This window comes from Anoplophora glabripennis, unplaced genomic scaffold (assembly GCF_000390285.2).
Source record: "Anoplophora glabripennis isolate ALB-LARVAE unplaced genomic scaffold, Agla_2.0 scaffold1006, whole genome shotgun sequence".
NCBI lineage: Eukaryota > Metazoa > Arthropoda > Insecta > Coleoptera > Cerambycidae > Anoplophora > Anoplophora glabripennis.
The window spans coordinates 1,096-18,118 of record NW_019417134.1 but is presented as its reverse complement, the minus strand read 5'-3'; the positions used below and the strand labels follow the sequence as shown (position 1 = coordinate 18,118).

The 17,023-nt window shown below is 33.9% G+C and overlaps 1 protein-coding gene and 1 long non-coding RNA gene across 2 annotated transcripts; one reads left to right on the top strand and one right to left on the bottom strand.

The window, feature by feature from the left end:
- Positions 1 to 627: 627 nt before the first annotated feature.
- LOC108913377 lies at positions 628 to 1,152 on the bottom strand. The gene is made up of 3 exons (XR_001964617.2): positions 1,019 to 1,152; positions 845 to 957; positions 628 to 788 (listed from the first exon to the last, which is right to left on the bottom strand). It is a non-coding gene; the product is annotated as an uncharacterized LOC108913377 (long non-coding RNA).
- Positions 1,153 to 2,323: 1,171 nt separating this feature from the next.
- On the top strand, positions 2,324 to 16,602 carry LOC108913375 (spindle pole body component 110; the record flags this gene model as incomplete). The annotated part of the gene is made up of 13 exons (XM_018718927.1): positions 2,324 to 2,451; positions 2,512 to 2,815; positions 2,871 to 2,959; positions 3,129 to 3,314; positions 3,369 to 3,552; positions 3,664 to 3,722; positions 3,775 to 3,866; positions 9,047 to 9,129; positions 9,186 to 9,439; positions 9,667 to 10,747; positions 13,058 to 13,440; positions 13,504 to 13,626; positions 16,567 to 16,602. Coding segments are annotated over exons 1-13 (2,985 nt in total), but the record flags the coding sequence as incomplete, so codon positions are not given.
- Between the last annotated feature and the right edge of the window lie 421 nt (positions 16,603 to 17,023).

Genomic DNA, 17,023 nt, shown 5'->3' with positions numbered 1-17,023 from the left:
CAATATTGCATACAAGTAAAAAGTATATTTTTAATTCTATATAATGTGGCATGAAAAAATAATTGCTAATTCGTCGAATTGTAAAAAGAAATTTATTTACACATCATTTTACAATTTGCCCAGTCATTTATAAAAAAGACTAAATTTGCAATTAGCCTGCGACATATACATGTCTTATATGTACTGGCTGTGGTGATTTGTACAATTCGATATATTAACAACGGTACGTAATTTTTACCTACACCTGCCCTCGAAAAAGACTGACTTGCTGTCATATGGCTTTTCTACAAGCCACAAAGTGACGAATCAAGAAGCACCCCATCCTTTCTCATATGGAGGTATTTTCTTTCGAGTTTTTTCAGCAGTTTCTAGAATACAAGCAAAAAAGTTGTAATATTCTAAAACCGTGAACTATACAATCGATTTACTTCCTGTTAGCCCACATAGAGGAATGAAAACAATGACTAAAAGTATGACAAATGTCAGGCTCGAGCCAGAGCAAAGAATAGGAACTAATATACAACGGACATTTGCAGTCTTCATCTTAAAAAGAGATAATGGCATAAGTCAAGTCAGTTCATTATAATTAGGTAAAATATATTAGATTTTATGCATGGATAGCTTTTGATCAGAGATGTCAAGATTATTAAGTGCTTGTTTTAAAACGACTATGTATTGATTTTTCTTGAAATACATTTTTTATCAAATTATATCTTCAAGCATTTAATATTTTAAACCTTGTAGCAGATGTATCGGAGAGGTCACTCCAGAAACTACAAAAAAAATTACTAAAATTACTTTATTTTTACAAAAGTACGTTCAAACATATGTTTCTTAACCTCACCACATTGTTACATTTCCTCTTCCTTCCCATCTCGCTTCCTAAATTGAAAATTAAAATAAACGACAGAACACATCCTTACAACTCTTCTTCTTCTCTGAAGAAATACTTCAAATCTTAAAACAGATTGTCATTACATATTTTTCAAATTAAATAATAGTGATTGATCTGTATTACAATTGTGCAAAAATAATTTGGATATTTTTGAGCGCCAGAAGATAGGGCCCTAGCTGGCGGAGCCCAGCCAGGACAAAAGGAGGTCCAACAAAGCGCCCACACCGGCCGCATTTGCGATCGGGGTTGACGACGGATGGGGCCCACCTACGAAGGCTGTCCAGGCCTACACGTGATGGAATAACGGCACGCGACTCTTGACGATTTCGATTTATATACATTATGAACATGTAGTGCGCACTGCTGTGACGTAAAGTTCGCCACAAGTGCTACAAAGTTTTGCCCGAAACACTGAGCATGCAATTAAATCGAACACGCATCGCGCCTTTATTCCATGGCTAGAAATTGGCCTCAATGATTTGGGATCGAGGGGGATTATCCCTCTTTATCCTGCCTCATCTCGTGTAGGCCTGGACAGCCTTCGTAGGTGGGCCCCATCCGTCGTCTACCCCGACCGCAAATACGGCCGGTGTAGGCGCTTTGTGGGACCTCCTTTTGTCCTGGCTGGGCCCCGCCGGCAAGGGCCCTTTCTTCTGGCGCTCTTCTTGCTTCGCCAATTCGTCTGTGAGTTCAGAGCGAACAGCCGAGCTGAGCGGACGTGCTTGTTTTGAGGTGAAGTGCATTGCAACGAGCAAGATCTACCTGCCTTTATTAAGGCTACCTGGAAAGCATCCCTTTCTTTCCTTTTAATCACCGACCTAATCCCCGACATAAGCATAGAGGCCGTCGGCATCTTTGTCGCAGGTACCTGTCCCGGGGTTATGCCCAGGTAAGNGGCTGGGCCCCGCCGGCTAGGGCCCTTTCTTCTGGCGCTCTTCTTGCTTCGCCGGCTCGTCTGTGTAAACCCCGGGGGTAGTGTCATGTTTATGTGTGGTATGGTTGGGTAGGGTAGTGCGGCTATGCAGCCTGGGATGCGCTTTGCTAAGGTGGACAAATAGTAGTTAAGTAAGTCTGATTATTTATTTATTACATCTTCCGGACTATTGAACCGACTATATTGTCAGTGCAAGAAAATTTGCATTCTCGCCACATTCTTGCGAACTAACTTGTAAATCGAACACATTCGATAGGCAAAGTGTGCACTCAAAATACAAATCGAACGTAGAAGTTGTTTACAGTGCGTACTCAGTGCAAACTTTCATGTAAATCGAAATCGTCATTAAACCGTACGATAAAATCACTGATCGTAAGGAGTCATAGGATCACAGTTTGTAAAAACTCCGTGGTCCGTAGGTCTATGGTTTTGAAATAAATAAAAATAAAGGCATTTCTAACCACATTTTCTAACGATTGGCGGCAAAATATTAAAATATATTACAAAAAGAATGGACAATCCGACTTCAAGTTTATTTCAAGGCACCGATATTAAAATAAATAATTCTCAGAATAATGAGGAAGAGGAGGATATAGAGGATCAAAAACGAAGGAAAGAAGAGGTTAACTATACAATTTGATTTTGGTATATTGCACTACACTACACTACATTTATGTTTCAGTTACAAAATTTATTAACAGCAGCTTTAGATGATTTTAATTACGATGAAAGTACTGTAAATTCCTCTGCAAATGTATCATTTGATGAAGTACAGCAAAATTATCGACAAGCTTCTAACCCAAACGAACAATTAAAAGTTTTATATGATGTACGAGTTAGAGAATTAGACAGTCTCAGAAAAGAGTATAATGAGTTTAAAACACAAGCGAAGAAAGATATTGATGGGCTGAAAAATAAGTTATTACTGTCAGAAACAGAAATGAGACAGATAAAAATTTCTTTAAAAAATGTGGAGGATGTAGTAGGTATATTTAGAAAACCATTAACAAATTAGATTATGAATTAAAATACCTTTTCCAGTTGAAAAAACTAGTAACATAAAGCAATTAAATGACATCTTAAATAGTAAAGATGTGCAATTAAAGGATTACGAAAAGGCTGTTGAAAATGTAAGTATCAATTTAAGGTTTATATTTTAAGAACCTTATATTCACACTTTGTCAAATATATCTCTACTTAACAGTGAGGGCTCACTTATCATGCTCGATTAATCCTTATGCTAATTTAATATAAATTTTAGTATAAAATTGAAATATGCTGATTTAATATATATTTTAGTATAAAATTGAAATTTGTACTTACCAGACAGCTGTAAATGAACTGCAATTGAAACTGGCAGATTCTAGTCCTTTTAGTACAGGAGCAAAACGTTTCAATTCTGAGGAACTTCAAAAAGCACATCAAGAACAAATTGCTAAGTTGGAGTATCTATTAGATGAACAAACAAAAGCAGCTAAAATCTTGGTTGGTTTCGTCCTAAAAATAGATGCATTTTTTTTAATAAGTATCGATTTTTAGGAAAAAGAAAAGATGACCTTACAGCAGGATATGCATAACTTAATAGAACAAAAAACAAAAAATGAAAATGAAGATAACACAACCATTAATGCTTTGACGAAAACAGTAGATGATGCTCAGCAGCAATGCAGGAATCTGTTAGATATAGTGGAAATGTTGACGAGTGAAAATCGCCATTTGCAAGGTAGGTATAAAAAAATGATTTAACAAAAGATAAAATGGGACACTGCTTGCCAAATTTGAATTAAAATATTTAAAAATACAGTGGGTTTTTAATTTATATTTTATGTTTTAGAGAGACTCAATGAAATTAATAGCAATGATTTTGGAGAAAATAATCAAAAAGAAGCTTTGGTAAAAATTTATAATATTTAAATATTTATTATCTGAATGAACTTATTTGTAGGATTATAATACACTTTTAACACATACTGAAAAACTGAAAAAGTTATTGGTAGATAAATCTATTCAGATAGACACATTAAATACAAAGTTAAAGTAAGTAATCATACAGGGTGAGCCAATTTTGATACTTTTGGAAAGTCCTTGACTTTTTTTGAGCAGTTACACAAAAAATAGTCAAGATGTCATAGGCTTCATGTATTCGTCATTTGCTTGTTTTAGTGAATAACTTTTTGTGACTTTTTGCTTTTGATTTTAGTAAAGAGGTTTCTTCTGGCATATACAGGGTGTTTGGGAAATGACTCTCGTAACTTTATCAGGCGATTCAGTATGTCATGCCAAGCAAAAAAGTTTATTACAACATAGGTCCTAAAACCAACCGTTTTCCAGAAAATAAATAATAAACTTTCAATTTATCAGCGGTAAATCTGCCTCAAATAGCAAATCTGCGTTTAAAACATTAATGATTTGCATCTAAGTTATCATTATTTTATTGTTTAGTTTTAAAATTACACTTTACATCCAACTACAATGAACATTTGTTAAATAAAAATAAATAATATTGTAGGGCCTGAGACATGGCAATGCCGCATAGGTAGGTACACCAGTGCGACCGTACTTATGATTTATTTGCGAATCAATCAACACGCCCGCGCTGTCAAAAATCTACTTTACAGTTATTTCTTAATTTACATGTCGGTCTGTTGTGTTGTGACAAGCTAAGTAAAATGTATTCTGTGCGTGAATATCACGATATGCTTCTTATTTATGGAGAAGCTCGGTGTAACTCTCAACGAGCAAGACGTATTTATGAACTACGGTTTCCTGACAAACAGTTACCAGCTCGTGAAACATTTGTAGCAGTCTCCCAAAGATTACTTGAGACCGGTAGTGTTATTCCAAAAAATGACAATCGCGGCCGCCAGCGAGAAATCGAAGTGGAAACTGAAGAACAAATTTTAGAATTGGTAGCAGCAGATTCCAGTCGCAGTACTAGAAGTATTGCTCGTCAAGTCGGAGTGTCTCATTGGAGTGTACACAGAACCTTGAAAGAACAGTTGTTGTACCCATATCATGTTCAGAGAGTTCAAGCCCTTTTACCAGCTGATTTTCCTCCAAGAGAACATTTCTGTAGATGGTTCATTAACAAGAGTGAACGAGATCGCAATTTTGTTTCCTGCATTTTGTCAACAGATGAGGCTTGTTTTACGCGCAGTGGCATTTGGAATTTTCACAATGCACATAATTGGGCTGAAGAAAATCCCCATACTATTGTGCAAAGGAATAGGCAACATCAATTTTCTTTTAACGTTTGGGCCGGTTTAATAGGTAACTTCCTCATAGGGCCTTTTATTTTACCACGTAGATTAACTGGTGAAGAATATCTAGCTTTTTTGACGAACAATTTACCAGAGTTATTAGAGGAAGTGCCAATTCAAACACGTTTAAGTATGTGGTATTTACACGATGGGGCACCAGCTCACTCAAGTCGTGCAGTAGTGCAGTACCTAAACAACACTTTCACAAATAAGTGGATAGGCAGAAATGGTCCACATCGCTGGCCGGCGCGATCACCGGATCTGAATCCATTGGATTTCTTCCTTTGGGGTCATATGAAGAATATCGTGTATTCCTCCGAAATTGAAAATGAAAATAATCTTCGAGAACGAATTTTTGCAGCAGCCGATCAAATTCGTAATACGGCAGGGATTTTCCAACGAATTCGTGAAAACTGGATTCGCAGGTGTCGGAGTTGTTTAGATAGTGAAGGCAGACATTTTGAACATTTATTGTGAAGTGTTTAGAAATAATTAGTAATTCTTAGTTGTCTGAGCTGAAATAAAACGAAAGAACTCAAGTGAACTTAATTTTTTAAAATTTATCTGACTATGTAATGTTATCAAAACCAATTCTGAATTGTAGCAATAATTAATTTTCCGAAAATAATAAGTTATAATGGTGCGTTAGCCATAAATTTAATAGTCTAGGTTTTCAGATTACTTTTTTACAACTGATTTACTCATTCAGAACCCATGTTTAGTTCCGATGCGCTGTTGCCGAACCATACCAAATTTCATTAACACTTTGTACGTGATTTTCTGGAAAACGGTTGGTTTTAGGACCTATGTTGTAATAAACTTTTTTGCTTAGCTTGATATATTTATTCGCCCGGTAAAATTACGAGAGTCATTTCCCTAACACCCTGTATAAAAAGGTAAAAAAGGTCATGAAGCTTACAGGCAATTAGGCCATGCTTGGACCTTTTTGCCTGCTAACTTACACTACCCTCCACCTTAACAATCACAAACGTCTATGGATACGACTGGAAAATTCCTTTGAATTTTCCTGCCGTGTACGGGATTCAAGCCCACTACGGTTTTGCCGGGCTGCCCTGGTCCACCTCAGTCGGCAGGCCTTGGCCGCTTCGGTAACTGCCGCACCCTTCTGGCATATATAATTATATACTACCTATTAAAAATTTTTATACCTTTTTTTTAATTTTTTGAAATTGCTTCAAATTTCTTTTCAAATGATCATACAATGATACATTTTTTTTCTAATTCAACAGTTTTATGATCCACTTCAGTGTACAATATGTATATTTATTTATTTGTATCAATGTGTCACATCCATGACACTTAATTCTATTATGAAATAGTTGGACTATAAAAATGAAAAAATGTATAGTGTTCCAATATAAGTTTGGATTATAAGTGATAAACTGGAAATTATACAAAGTGCATATTTTTATATGTATACAAATCCATAAAACTTTTGTATTCTTCAAGATAATCGACTGAACTGTTACTTTTAAGATCCAGAGCCATCTATGATTTTTTTTGCCCTCTAAATTTAATATAGTCACAGCGATATTTGTATTTAATATCCGACGTGATAGCATTAATTAGAATTCCTCAAATCCTCCATATCCATATGTGAACTTTCAATAGTGTATTTCTTTCTACTGGATTTCAAATTTGGGCAAAATATCAAATTTTAAAGTATATGCCATGGAATTGTCAACAGTTGAAAGATGAGTCAAATGTTCTATGGAGTTATGTTAAAATAGTTCAAACGTCGTATGAAACTACATACTTATGTTTTTGGCTCAATATTTTTCTTGTGTCCATAAACAATATTTTAATATTTTTCCTATATCGCCCTGTTCTAATGTGGGTCGATACTTAGTTTTAATTTTTTTATGATTTTTATTTTTTATGTAAATCACCACCATAATTTAAAGAATATTTGGAATTATGACAAAAATTCCAAAATTAGTAAAAATCTTCCGTTTTCACTTACTGTTTATGCAAGTTATATGAATTTGTACTTAAATAAAGTAGATACTATATACAGGGTGTCCCAAAAGTGAGGCCCGTCCTTCTGGGATTTGATTAAGGGTACAGAAACAAATCGAAAATCAAGAGTTGGAAATTTTCCGATTGTCTTTCTTTGTGTCGAGTTATTCAAAAAAATTATTCAAAAAACTAAAAAAGTGAAAATCCAATATTCTTGTCTCGAAACTGCTGTCTGTGCCTGTGCCAAGACAAATTTATAACCAATAATAGTAGGTAAGTATAGTCAGTTACCGACTATCGGAAACTGTGGTAGTACCTGGGTGTAAGGAATTATTTTAACCTAAAAAGGATAGAGAAAAGCAGTTTAATAATAAAACAATTTTATAAAACGGAGAGGAAAAAAACTTATAAACTAAAAATATAATGAGCTTAAATAATATAAATTATTTTTACAAAAGGTGCTCAAATAAGTTCTTTCTTCTTCAAGACAAATATTGGTACGATTGAACATTAAAGTACAAACCCTTTGTAGCATATCTTGGTCTATTAACGCGACAGCAGTGTGCATACGGGTTACTACATTTTTTGGATTTACAACAGGTTCGCTGTAAACATTTTCTTTTAAATAACCCCAAAAGATAAAATATATTCAGATCTGGTGATCTAGGAGGTCATGCTATGGGTCCACCTCTTCGAAGCTATTTGCCTGGGAAGTTTTGATTCAGGTAATTTCTTACTCGTAAACCATAATGTGACGGAGCTCCATCCTGTTGAATAATTTATTTATGATTGCCACAGTATTCTAGATAACTTCGTTTTAATACAACTATAGTAGGATCATATTCGATGCAAAGTAATAAATCATTGCCTGTCAAGGGAACCAATGAAGTACGCTTTTAAGGATTTTACAAATGGAATAATTTCTTTATACATTATGAAGGGACGAGGGGATCAGTTCAGGTCTGGCACCCTTGTTGCTACAAAAATTCCTTTATTCTCATAAACTATTTATTTTAAATGTAATTTATTATAAATCCAATTTGTTTCCTAAATTCCACATATGTACTACATTTTACCTCTGTACGCGTTACTGTTGTTTACTTGTTTTTTGGAAGCGCTCTCTAACCGACGGCAAAGCTCGCCAGGTTAGTATTTGACGTATAACCGACCAGTTCGTACACTCGATGCACCTGGGCGACTACAGCTACTACCAGAACACAGTGCGTATGCAGCGGTATTTCAGATTTTACATTGAATTTCATTTTAAATTTGAAATGATTTATCTTACGCCTCCTAAAAATGATGACACGATTTTCCTTTGATAAAAGGCCGACAATTTTTTGCTCTACTTTGCATCGTATACGATGCTACTATAATCTCTATTATTTTATTCTTCAAAAGCCATTTAAAAATAACTAAGCAATGTATGAGTGGAGTGCAAACATGGCTCAGTTGGCATAGTACTCGTCATTCTCCTAAGCTGTGAAGAAAAAAACAATAATTCTTTGTATTATTATTAATAATGCAGCTAAGTGTAATTGGTGTATTTGAAAGGTAAAGTTGGCAGCAAAATTATAGAAATATTGAAAATGCAGTAGGCATTTTAGGCTGTTATGGAAGTAATAGAGCAACCAATAATGCCAAGAGTCAGTTCTCTGATTAAAAATCCTTTAAGCACAGACCTCAATTTTGAGAAAAAAAAAATGGATTTTCACTTTTATAATTTTTTGAATATTTTTTTTGAATAACAGCAAAGAAAAACAATCGGAAAATTTTCCACTCTTGATTTTTGATTTGCGTTTGTCCCCTTAATCAAATCCTGGAACGACAGGTGTCACTTTTGGGACACTCTGTATAACAGTGTCAAAGTTGGTTCACCCTGTACATAGAACTTATTTTTGTCTTTTAGATCTTGTTGATTAATTTTAAGTAAATAAGTGAGAAATTTCTAGGGTAAAATAAATAATCCTCTTTCAGAAATTTTGAAAGTGATATGAAGGAATTAGTAGAATACAGGCAACTTAAATGTGATATTTACAAAATGGAATTTCAACAATGTGGTATGATGATTCATATTTAAATGTCTAAACACTTTGTATGTGTGCATTACTTTTAGAAAATAAAGAGCACACTAAAAGTTTGATAGTAATGCAAAATGACCTGCAGAATTATAGAAGAACAATAGATGACAGAAATCAACAAATATTAACTTTAAATTCCACTAATAGAGATTTACAGGAAAAAATAGAGGAAATGCTCCTGCAAACTCGGAATGACATTCAAAACTTGTCCCATAAATATAGCTTGCCGCAGCTGGAGCAAATGACTGAAGAACTGAAAAACGCTGAAGAGAGAGTTAAGGAATTACAGGTAAGTACTAATTAAATAATTACACATAGACAAACGTTTTCACAGAAAATTTTATAAACGTTTCCACAGAAAATGTTATAACTTCATGGTAGATACACGTATACTGATGAAATCAAGGCTTCCCACTATGTAGTTCCATTCGCCGCACATAGATAGCACCTATGTCTCTCTATTTTTTTTTATTGTGTTAAAAGCACTTTAACATCTTTTGCGTAACGTTGTTCCAGGAGAAGCTGGACAAATCCGAGGAAAGAAGACTGTCGCTTATTCAAAAATTACAAGAAAGTGAAAAAAGAATAGATAACGATTTTAAAAAAGAGTTGAATGATCAAATAGTGAATATAAAAAATGCAGAAAAGGACAAGCATAATTTAGAAAACCAAGTTAAGTCATTACAAAAAGATTTAGAGGTCTCTTTAAGTGAAGTAAAAAATCTAAAACAGTTTTCTGACGAATTAATGAGAGAAAACGCAAAAATGAAATTGGATTTAAAACAAGCCCAAGTACAATTAGAGAATATTGAAAGCGTTTCACACCGTGTATGTGAAACCGATACTATAAGAAATGAGTACGAAGAACTTAAACAGCAGCTAAATCAGGTGATGGTCCACCTACAGAAAAGCAAGTCTCATAAAGAAAATCCAGAAATAGTGACCAACTTAGAAAGTGACATGGAAGAATTCTTGCTTTCTCTAGATAGAAGCGATATTAGAACTGTATTTGAAAATCGAATCGAACAATGGAAAAAATCATTGGATGTAATTAAAACTATGCTTGGAGCTGAAGCAGATCAAGTACAAGCACAATTCAAAGAAACTCTTCAGCAACTGCAAGAATCAAAACACAAAATAAAAGCCTTGGAAGACGCTCTAGAAGACATGACAAACGCGAAAACTATAGCAGAAGGTGAAAAATGTACCTACCAGTATCAAATTAGGGACTATGAAAATCAGCTGGACCATGCAAGTAAAACTATTAAGTATCTAGAAACTGAAGTGGAAGATTTAACGAATAAATTAAGAAAAAAACAAGAAACTGCTGACCAGCTGCACCGCAATAATATTGACAAACTGAGAGAAGAATTGTCATATAAAGATAATGTTTTGAAGATCTGTGAGGAAAATAAAAACGAATTAAGCGATCTTTTACATAAGACGAAGTTACAGCTCGAAGAGGCTAAAAAAGAAGTTTTAACTTTACAACGTAAACTGACTGACATGAATGACAAAGACGTACGACGGAATCTAGAAAAGGAACTGAAGGAGGCCGAAAATCACTTAGAGCAAAGCAGAGTGGAAGAGGGGAACGGTAAGTAAGAAAAATTTTTATTTGAAGTTTTTTCTCTATTAAAAAATTTCCAAAAATATTTTTTGAAGTACTTCTGTCAGTTGTATCAAATGTCAGTATTACAAGCTTTACTTTGCTTTAAAAGTATTAACTTTTCAGAAAATCTATTTTTTTTATCGATTTAAAAGATGCTTTGAACCTTCTAGAATAGGGGGAAAGTTTTAAGCCTGTACAAAATCTTTTCTTCTTTGTAATTTCAAGCTCTTTCCCAAAAGTGTCGGACTGCTCTGAAAAGACCACTTGGGACACGTAGATACCTGTTGGAAGAGTACAACCTAATGACTTACCTTTTGATTCTTAACTTCTCTAATACTGTTAACAGATGTCGTTAGAAAGGAGTATGTGTTCAATTAGGAGCATTTTCAAACATACATTAGTATTGTGTATATCTCAAATATACTTTAAAGGCGTTTTCCCCGAAACACTGTTTTTTAAAACAAAATGCTGCATAACTTCAACAATTTTCATTCTATTTATTTATTCCAAATTTTGACCATATCTTTAAAATACCATTCTTTTTTCTATCAAAAATTGAACTTACATCATACAAAAATTAATCTTTTCAAAATACCCTATAAATATTTCTCTAACGATATTCATGTAGATTATAGTCCAACCAAACTACACTTGGAGAAAAAAAAATGTTACATGGACTTTTATAAGTGCAAATGGTAAAAGGGCTTACAATAAACACCTAAAAAAAAATACATGCGTGAGCAGGGGTGGCGGAGGGTTGATTTGGGGGGTTGATAAGTTGTGAAACATTGTATCATTGGGATTTCTGGCGAAAGTTGGCATTAAACAAAAAAGTATCAAATGCAAAAGTTGTAGATCATGCAAAAATATACAACTTTTGTAGAGGTCACTTTTTAAGATAACCTCAAAATTTCCGAGAAAAATGTGAAAAACAAGTTTCTGATTTTTAATTTTTTATTTCTCATTTTCGCAAAAATAACTTAATTTTGATGAAACTTGGTGAAAGTATACCTTTCTGTCTTAAATAACTAAAAAAATTTTTTAGATAAAAAAATCAAGAAGTTTCTGAGATATTAATTTTTCTGGACTGAAACAATTTTTGTCAAAGAAAAATTCTACTTAGGAAAATTATCGTACAGAGTTCTGTCGGTGATCATTTTTTGCATGATCTACAACTTTTGTATTGGATACTTTTTTGTTTCACATCAACTTTTGCCAGAAATCCCAATATAATTTTTCACAACTTTTCAACCCCCCAAATCAATCCTCTGTCACCCCTGCTCACGCATTTATTTTTTTTTCATTTATTATATTTCCACTTATAAAAGTCCAGGTAACAATTTTCTTTCTTTTTCCCTCTAAATGAGTTATTTCTATCGATTTATTAAGAGAAAATTTTTTGTTTTTTTCTATATGTAATTATGCGTCAGTTATACTGCGTACTGCAGAATGCCTCAAATTCAACATGCCTCGCGAGTATGGTTCCAGCGTCGCCATTTTGTACTATTTATGAAAAATATATTTTGTTGAAGACTTAAAGATGTGGTTAATAGCATCCTTCAATATTATTATCCTCTTTTTCTTCCATTAAGAAAAAAAATCACAAAAAAACCTCAATTGCATGCGCTGATCGCTTGGGCATATCCAATTATTGAGAGCTACAGCATGGATTGTTGTCAAATTTGTATTCATGTTTTTTTCATGATATCACTTAGAAATTTAACAATGAGGACACACAAACTCACTGTTCCGTAACTAAACACTGAAGTAAATAACTTTATAAGGTCGTTGTACTTCACAAAGCGCTTTACTTTCATACTTAATTCCAGTAAAAATTAATACTTTTTGCAGAGTCGTGAGTAGTAGCCTACTACAAATACCTTCTGGTAAACTGATAAACTGAAAACTAAAATAAAATTATGCAAAAAATATAACTTGTTTAAAATGTTTTTCATTTTTAGTGCCTCGTCCGCACTGAATTCAAAAAAATATCGTGACTATAGAATAATATGTTGCAAAGTCTTACAATGCGGATAAGCATGCACATACAACCGAGTTTGGAAGCTGTCCAGAATTCGATTATTTAATTCTAAGAAAAGTTAATTTCAGTATAAATTAGTATTCTGTGAAATACATACTGTTACTCCTAAAAAAATGACTTCTACGTAAAGAGGGATTCTGCAATTAATTTCATAATATAGATTTTTAAAATATAATTAATTTGCATTAGCTTAGCACCTTGAAAATAAAATAAAAGTAGAAGTGTTACAAATGAAAAATGTATATGTATTTTAGACTGCGAAGGTGAGCACTTCAAAAAATGCCTTCAAGCAGAGATACTGAAAAGTGAACTGAAACTGAGGGAAGACTTACAACTAGAATATTTAAGAAAAATGAGGGATATTGAAAAGAAATATAAACAAGCTTGTTCTGCTACTAATGAATTATATGAAGAACAATTAGAAAAAATGAAAAATCAAGAAACCCGGTATCGTGAACACCTTGCTAAAATTCTGTCAGAATGTGCTAAAAAAATTAACGAATTCGAAAATGAGAAACAGAGTCTGATATCTCAAATAAATTATGTTCAAGCAGAATATGTAGACCTTAAAAAGCATACCCTTATGAATGAAGAAAGTTATAAGCAACTCGTTAAACACATTCAAACAGATTCAGAGGTTATAATTGTTTGACTAAAATTATCGTTATAATATGTAAGCGTTTAATATGTTTTGTTGCAGAAAAAAGTTGAGGAGTGGAAAAGTTGGTCACGACAGTTTGTTAGTAACTGTTTGAAAATAGAAACAATTAATAAAAAATCTAGGGACAACGTATTAGCTGGAATGAAAAATGTGGATTCAGAGGTAAGACGGATCAAACAACTTCACTTCAACTGTGAGATGTCTAAGAAATTTTAGATTTCAGAATATCTTTTTAATAATAATTTTATTTGTAAATTCAGTAGGCATAGTCCGACTGACTAGGTGCACGAATGCAAGTGTCCCGATATGTCAAGGGGCCCCTTTCCGAAGAACTACGTGATTTGATAATTAAACTTACGGCTAAAACATATAAACAAAAGAAAGAATTCACGAACAATGAAAGAAGTTTATTATACAGGGTATAGCAAAAGTACCGGAACGGCAGAATAACTCGGCGGGAGAGCATTTTAGAGAAAAATGTTAAATACAAAAGTTTCAGGATTTCTTCCTGGCTATACGATGGGGACCTTGACATTGACCTTGACCTTGAAGATCATTTCAAGATCAAATGTGATTTTTCAAGTGGGACCTACTTTTAACTCCAGAAATGAAAAGAGCGGAAAATTGTATGTTCAGATATTTGACCTTGGCGCCCTCACAAGGTCAAACTAACAAAAGTAGAGGAACGGCAGAATAACTCGGCGGAAGAGCATTTTAGAGAAAAATGTTAAATACAACTCAGACTGCTCAGGGGCCAGGACCCTTCGTAGGACTGCTCTTCAGCTGGGTCAAAACCATCATCAGGGACTTGGTCAACCAGGAGCACATGAACTAGTGGTGGGGAACCAGTGGTTGTAGTCAGTCTAAGAGGATGCTAGGACCCATACCAAACAAGGAGTGGATTTTCTCTTCATTTCTAAGGTAAAAAGTATAAGGTATCATTTGAAAAAATCACATTTGACCTTGAAATGATCTCCAAGGTCAATGTCAAGATCACCATCGGATAGCCAGGGAGAAATCCTGAAACTTTTGTATAACATTTTTCTCTAAAATGCTCTACCGCCGAGTTATTCTGCTGTTCCTGTACTTTTGTTAGTTGGACCTTGTGGAGGCCCCAAGGTCAAAAGGGAGGGGTCACTCAAGGTATATCTGAACATAAAATTTTCCGCACTTCATTTCTGGGGTCAAAAGTATAGGGTCCCATTTGAAAAATCACATTTGACCTTGAAATGATCTTCAAGGTCAATGTCAAGGTCACCATCGGATAGCAAGGGAGAAATCCTTAAACTTTTGTATATAACATTTTTCTCTAAAATGCTCTACCACCATTCCTGTACTTTTGTTAGTTGGACTTTGTGGGGGCCCCAAGGTCAAAAGGGAGGGGTCACTCAAGGTATATCTGAACGTAAAATTTTCCGCTCTTCATTTCTGGGGTCAAAAGTATAGGTTCCCATTTGAAAAATCACATTTGACCTTGAAATGATCTTCAAGGTCGTCATCGGATAGCCATGGAAAAATCCTGAAACTTTTGTATTTAACATTTTTCTCTAAAATGCTCTCCTGTCGAGTTATTCTGCCGTTCCGGTACTTTTGCTATACCGTGTATAATACCTCAATAGTGGGGTGAGTGCGGCCTAGCCTCTAGGCATTCATGTCATTGATATGAAAAGTTAAGCAATGCTGATCGCGGTTAGTACTTGGATGGATGACCATCCAGGGAATGTTTGCGATGCTCGTCCACCCTCTAGTGGCCTGTATGTCGGTGTATTCACAGGAGCTATACAAATTAAATTTAGGTGAGGTTTGTATAGAATGACACACCATCCTTCGGAAAGGATGTAAAACCATTGGTCCCTTATTTAAACAATGTTAGGCAAGTAAAAGATCCCTTCCCCACGACAAAGTGGTGGTTCGGCAAAATTTCCAGGTTGGGGGTTGCTCGTCTGCTGGCGCCAGCGTATAGTATAACTATAGTAGCAGAAATAGGCCAACGTAAAATAACGAAAAAATAAAAGCTACCTTGTTTTTTTTTTATGTAAATATAATCCGGCATCTGTCAAACTGCCATTTTCAGGCAAACAAAAGCATTTATTACGGTACTTGATCAATCTGGGTACTTTTAAGTAAGCCGTTTGTTAAAATATATTTGAGAACTTATCAATTCAAATGTCACAATAAATATTTTCATTTGTGGTAATAATAATTAGTAAAGTAACTTTTTTATATTATACTTATACTTTTTATATCCAATGGCTTGTGTTCTGTAAAATTTTATGTAAAGTTGGCCATTAGTTCTGCTGTACACCAAATTCCTCAATATTTTCTAAGACTATTCATTTCCTTGATACTACATAACCATTTAATAACACTTGGACCTCTATTGTCGCCACTGTAGATTTATATAGTTAGACAGCTGGTCAAATATAGCGGTGTGAATACTATAGTAGGATCGTATTCGATGCAAAGTAGAGCAAAATGTTCTCGGTCTTTTATCAAAGGAAAATTGTGTCATCATTTTTAGGAGGCGTAAGATAAATCATTTCAAATTTAAAATGAAATTCAATGTAAAATCTGAAATACCGCTGCATACGCACTGTGTTCTGGTAGTAGCTGTAGTCGCCCAGGTGCATCGAGTGTACGAACTGGTCGGTTATACGTCAAATACTAACCTGGCGAGCTTTGCCGTCAATTAGAGAGCGCTTCCAAAAAATAAGTAAACAACAGTGGCGGGTACAGAGGTAAAATGTAGTACATATGTGGAATTTAGGAAACAAATTCGATTTATAATAAATTACATTTAAAATAAATAGTTTATGAGAATAAAGGAATTTTTATAGGAACAAGGGTGGCAGACCTGAACTGATCCCCTCGTCCCTTCATAATGTATAAAGAAATTATTCAATTTGTAAAACCCTTAAAAGCGTACTTCATTGGTTTCTTGACAGGCAATGATTTATTACTTTGCATCAAATATGATCCTACTATAGATGGTCACGCTTCCAAAAAATCTCTTATCTGTATTCTTCTAACTAATAAATTAATTAAAAAAATATTAATTTAGGAAATAAGTGCCACAAATTTAATTTCCATATTTTTTTACAGATTGCAATAATTGAAAAAGCGTATAAAGAAAAAGTGAAGAAGTATTTAAAAAGTGATAAAAATTAATATTATTACATTATGTTAAGCAAATTTTCTATTACATAATTTATTTTATAATTACAAGGCAATAAACTGATTTTCAGGTATTTTTTTTTATAAATTTGGTTGACAATGTCGCTTTTCTAATTAATAACTATGAACTATATAACTATTAATAAACTAATAATTAAACTAAACAAAAGCTTTTATTAGCTTTGTTCAAATAATGATCAGAAAGTATCAGAAGCCATCAAGTGTCAGAGTTTTCTAAGAGCAAATTGCAAATACTTAGTGTTAAGAGGGTTCTATAGTCTATAGTATAAGCCGCCATATTTGAAATTACTAACTGTGAGCTCCATACTTATCGAAATGGGACTATTTTTGGTAAATAGCTTCAGAATTAAAGTTTACAATGTCG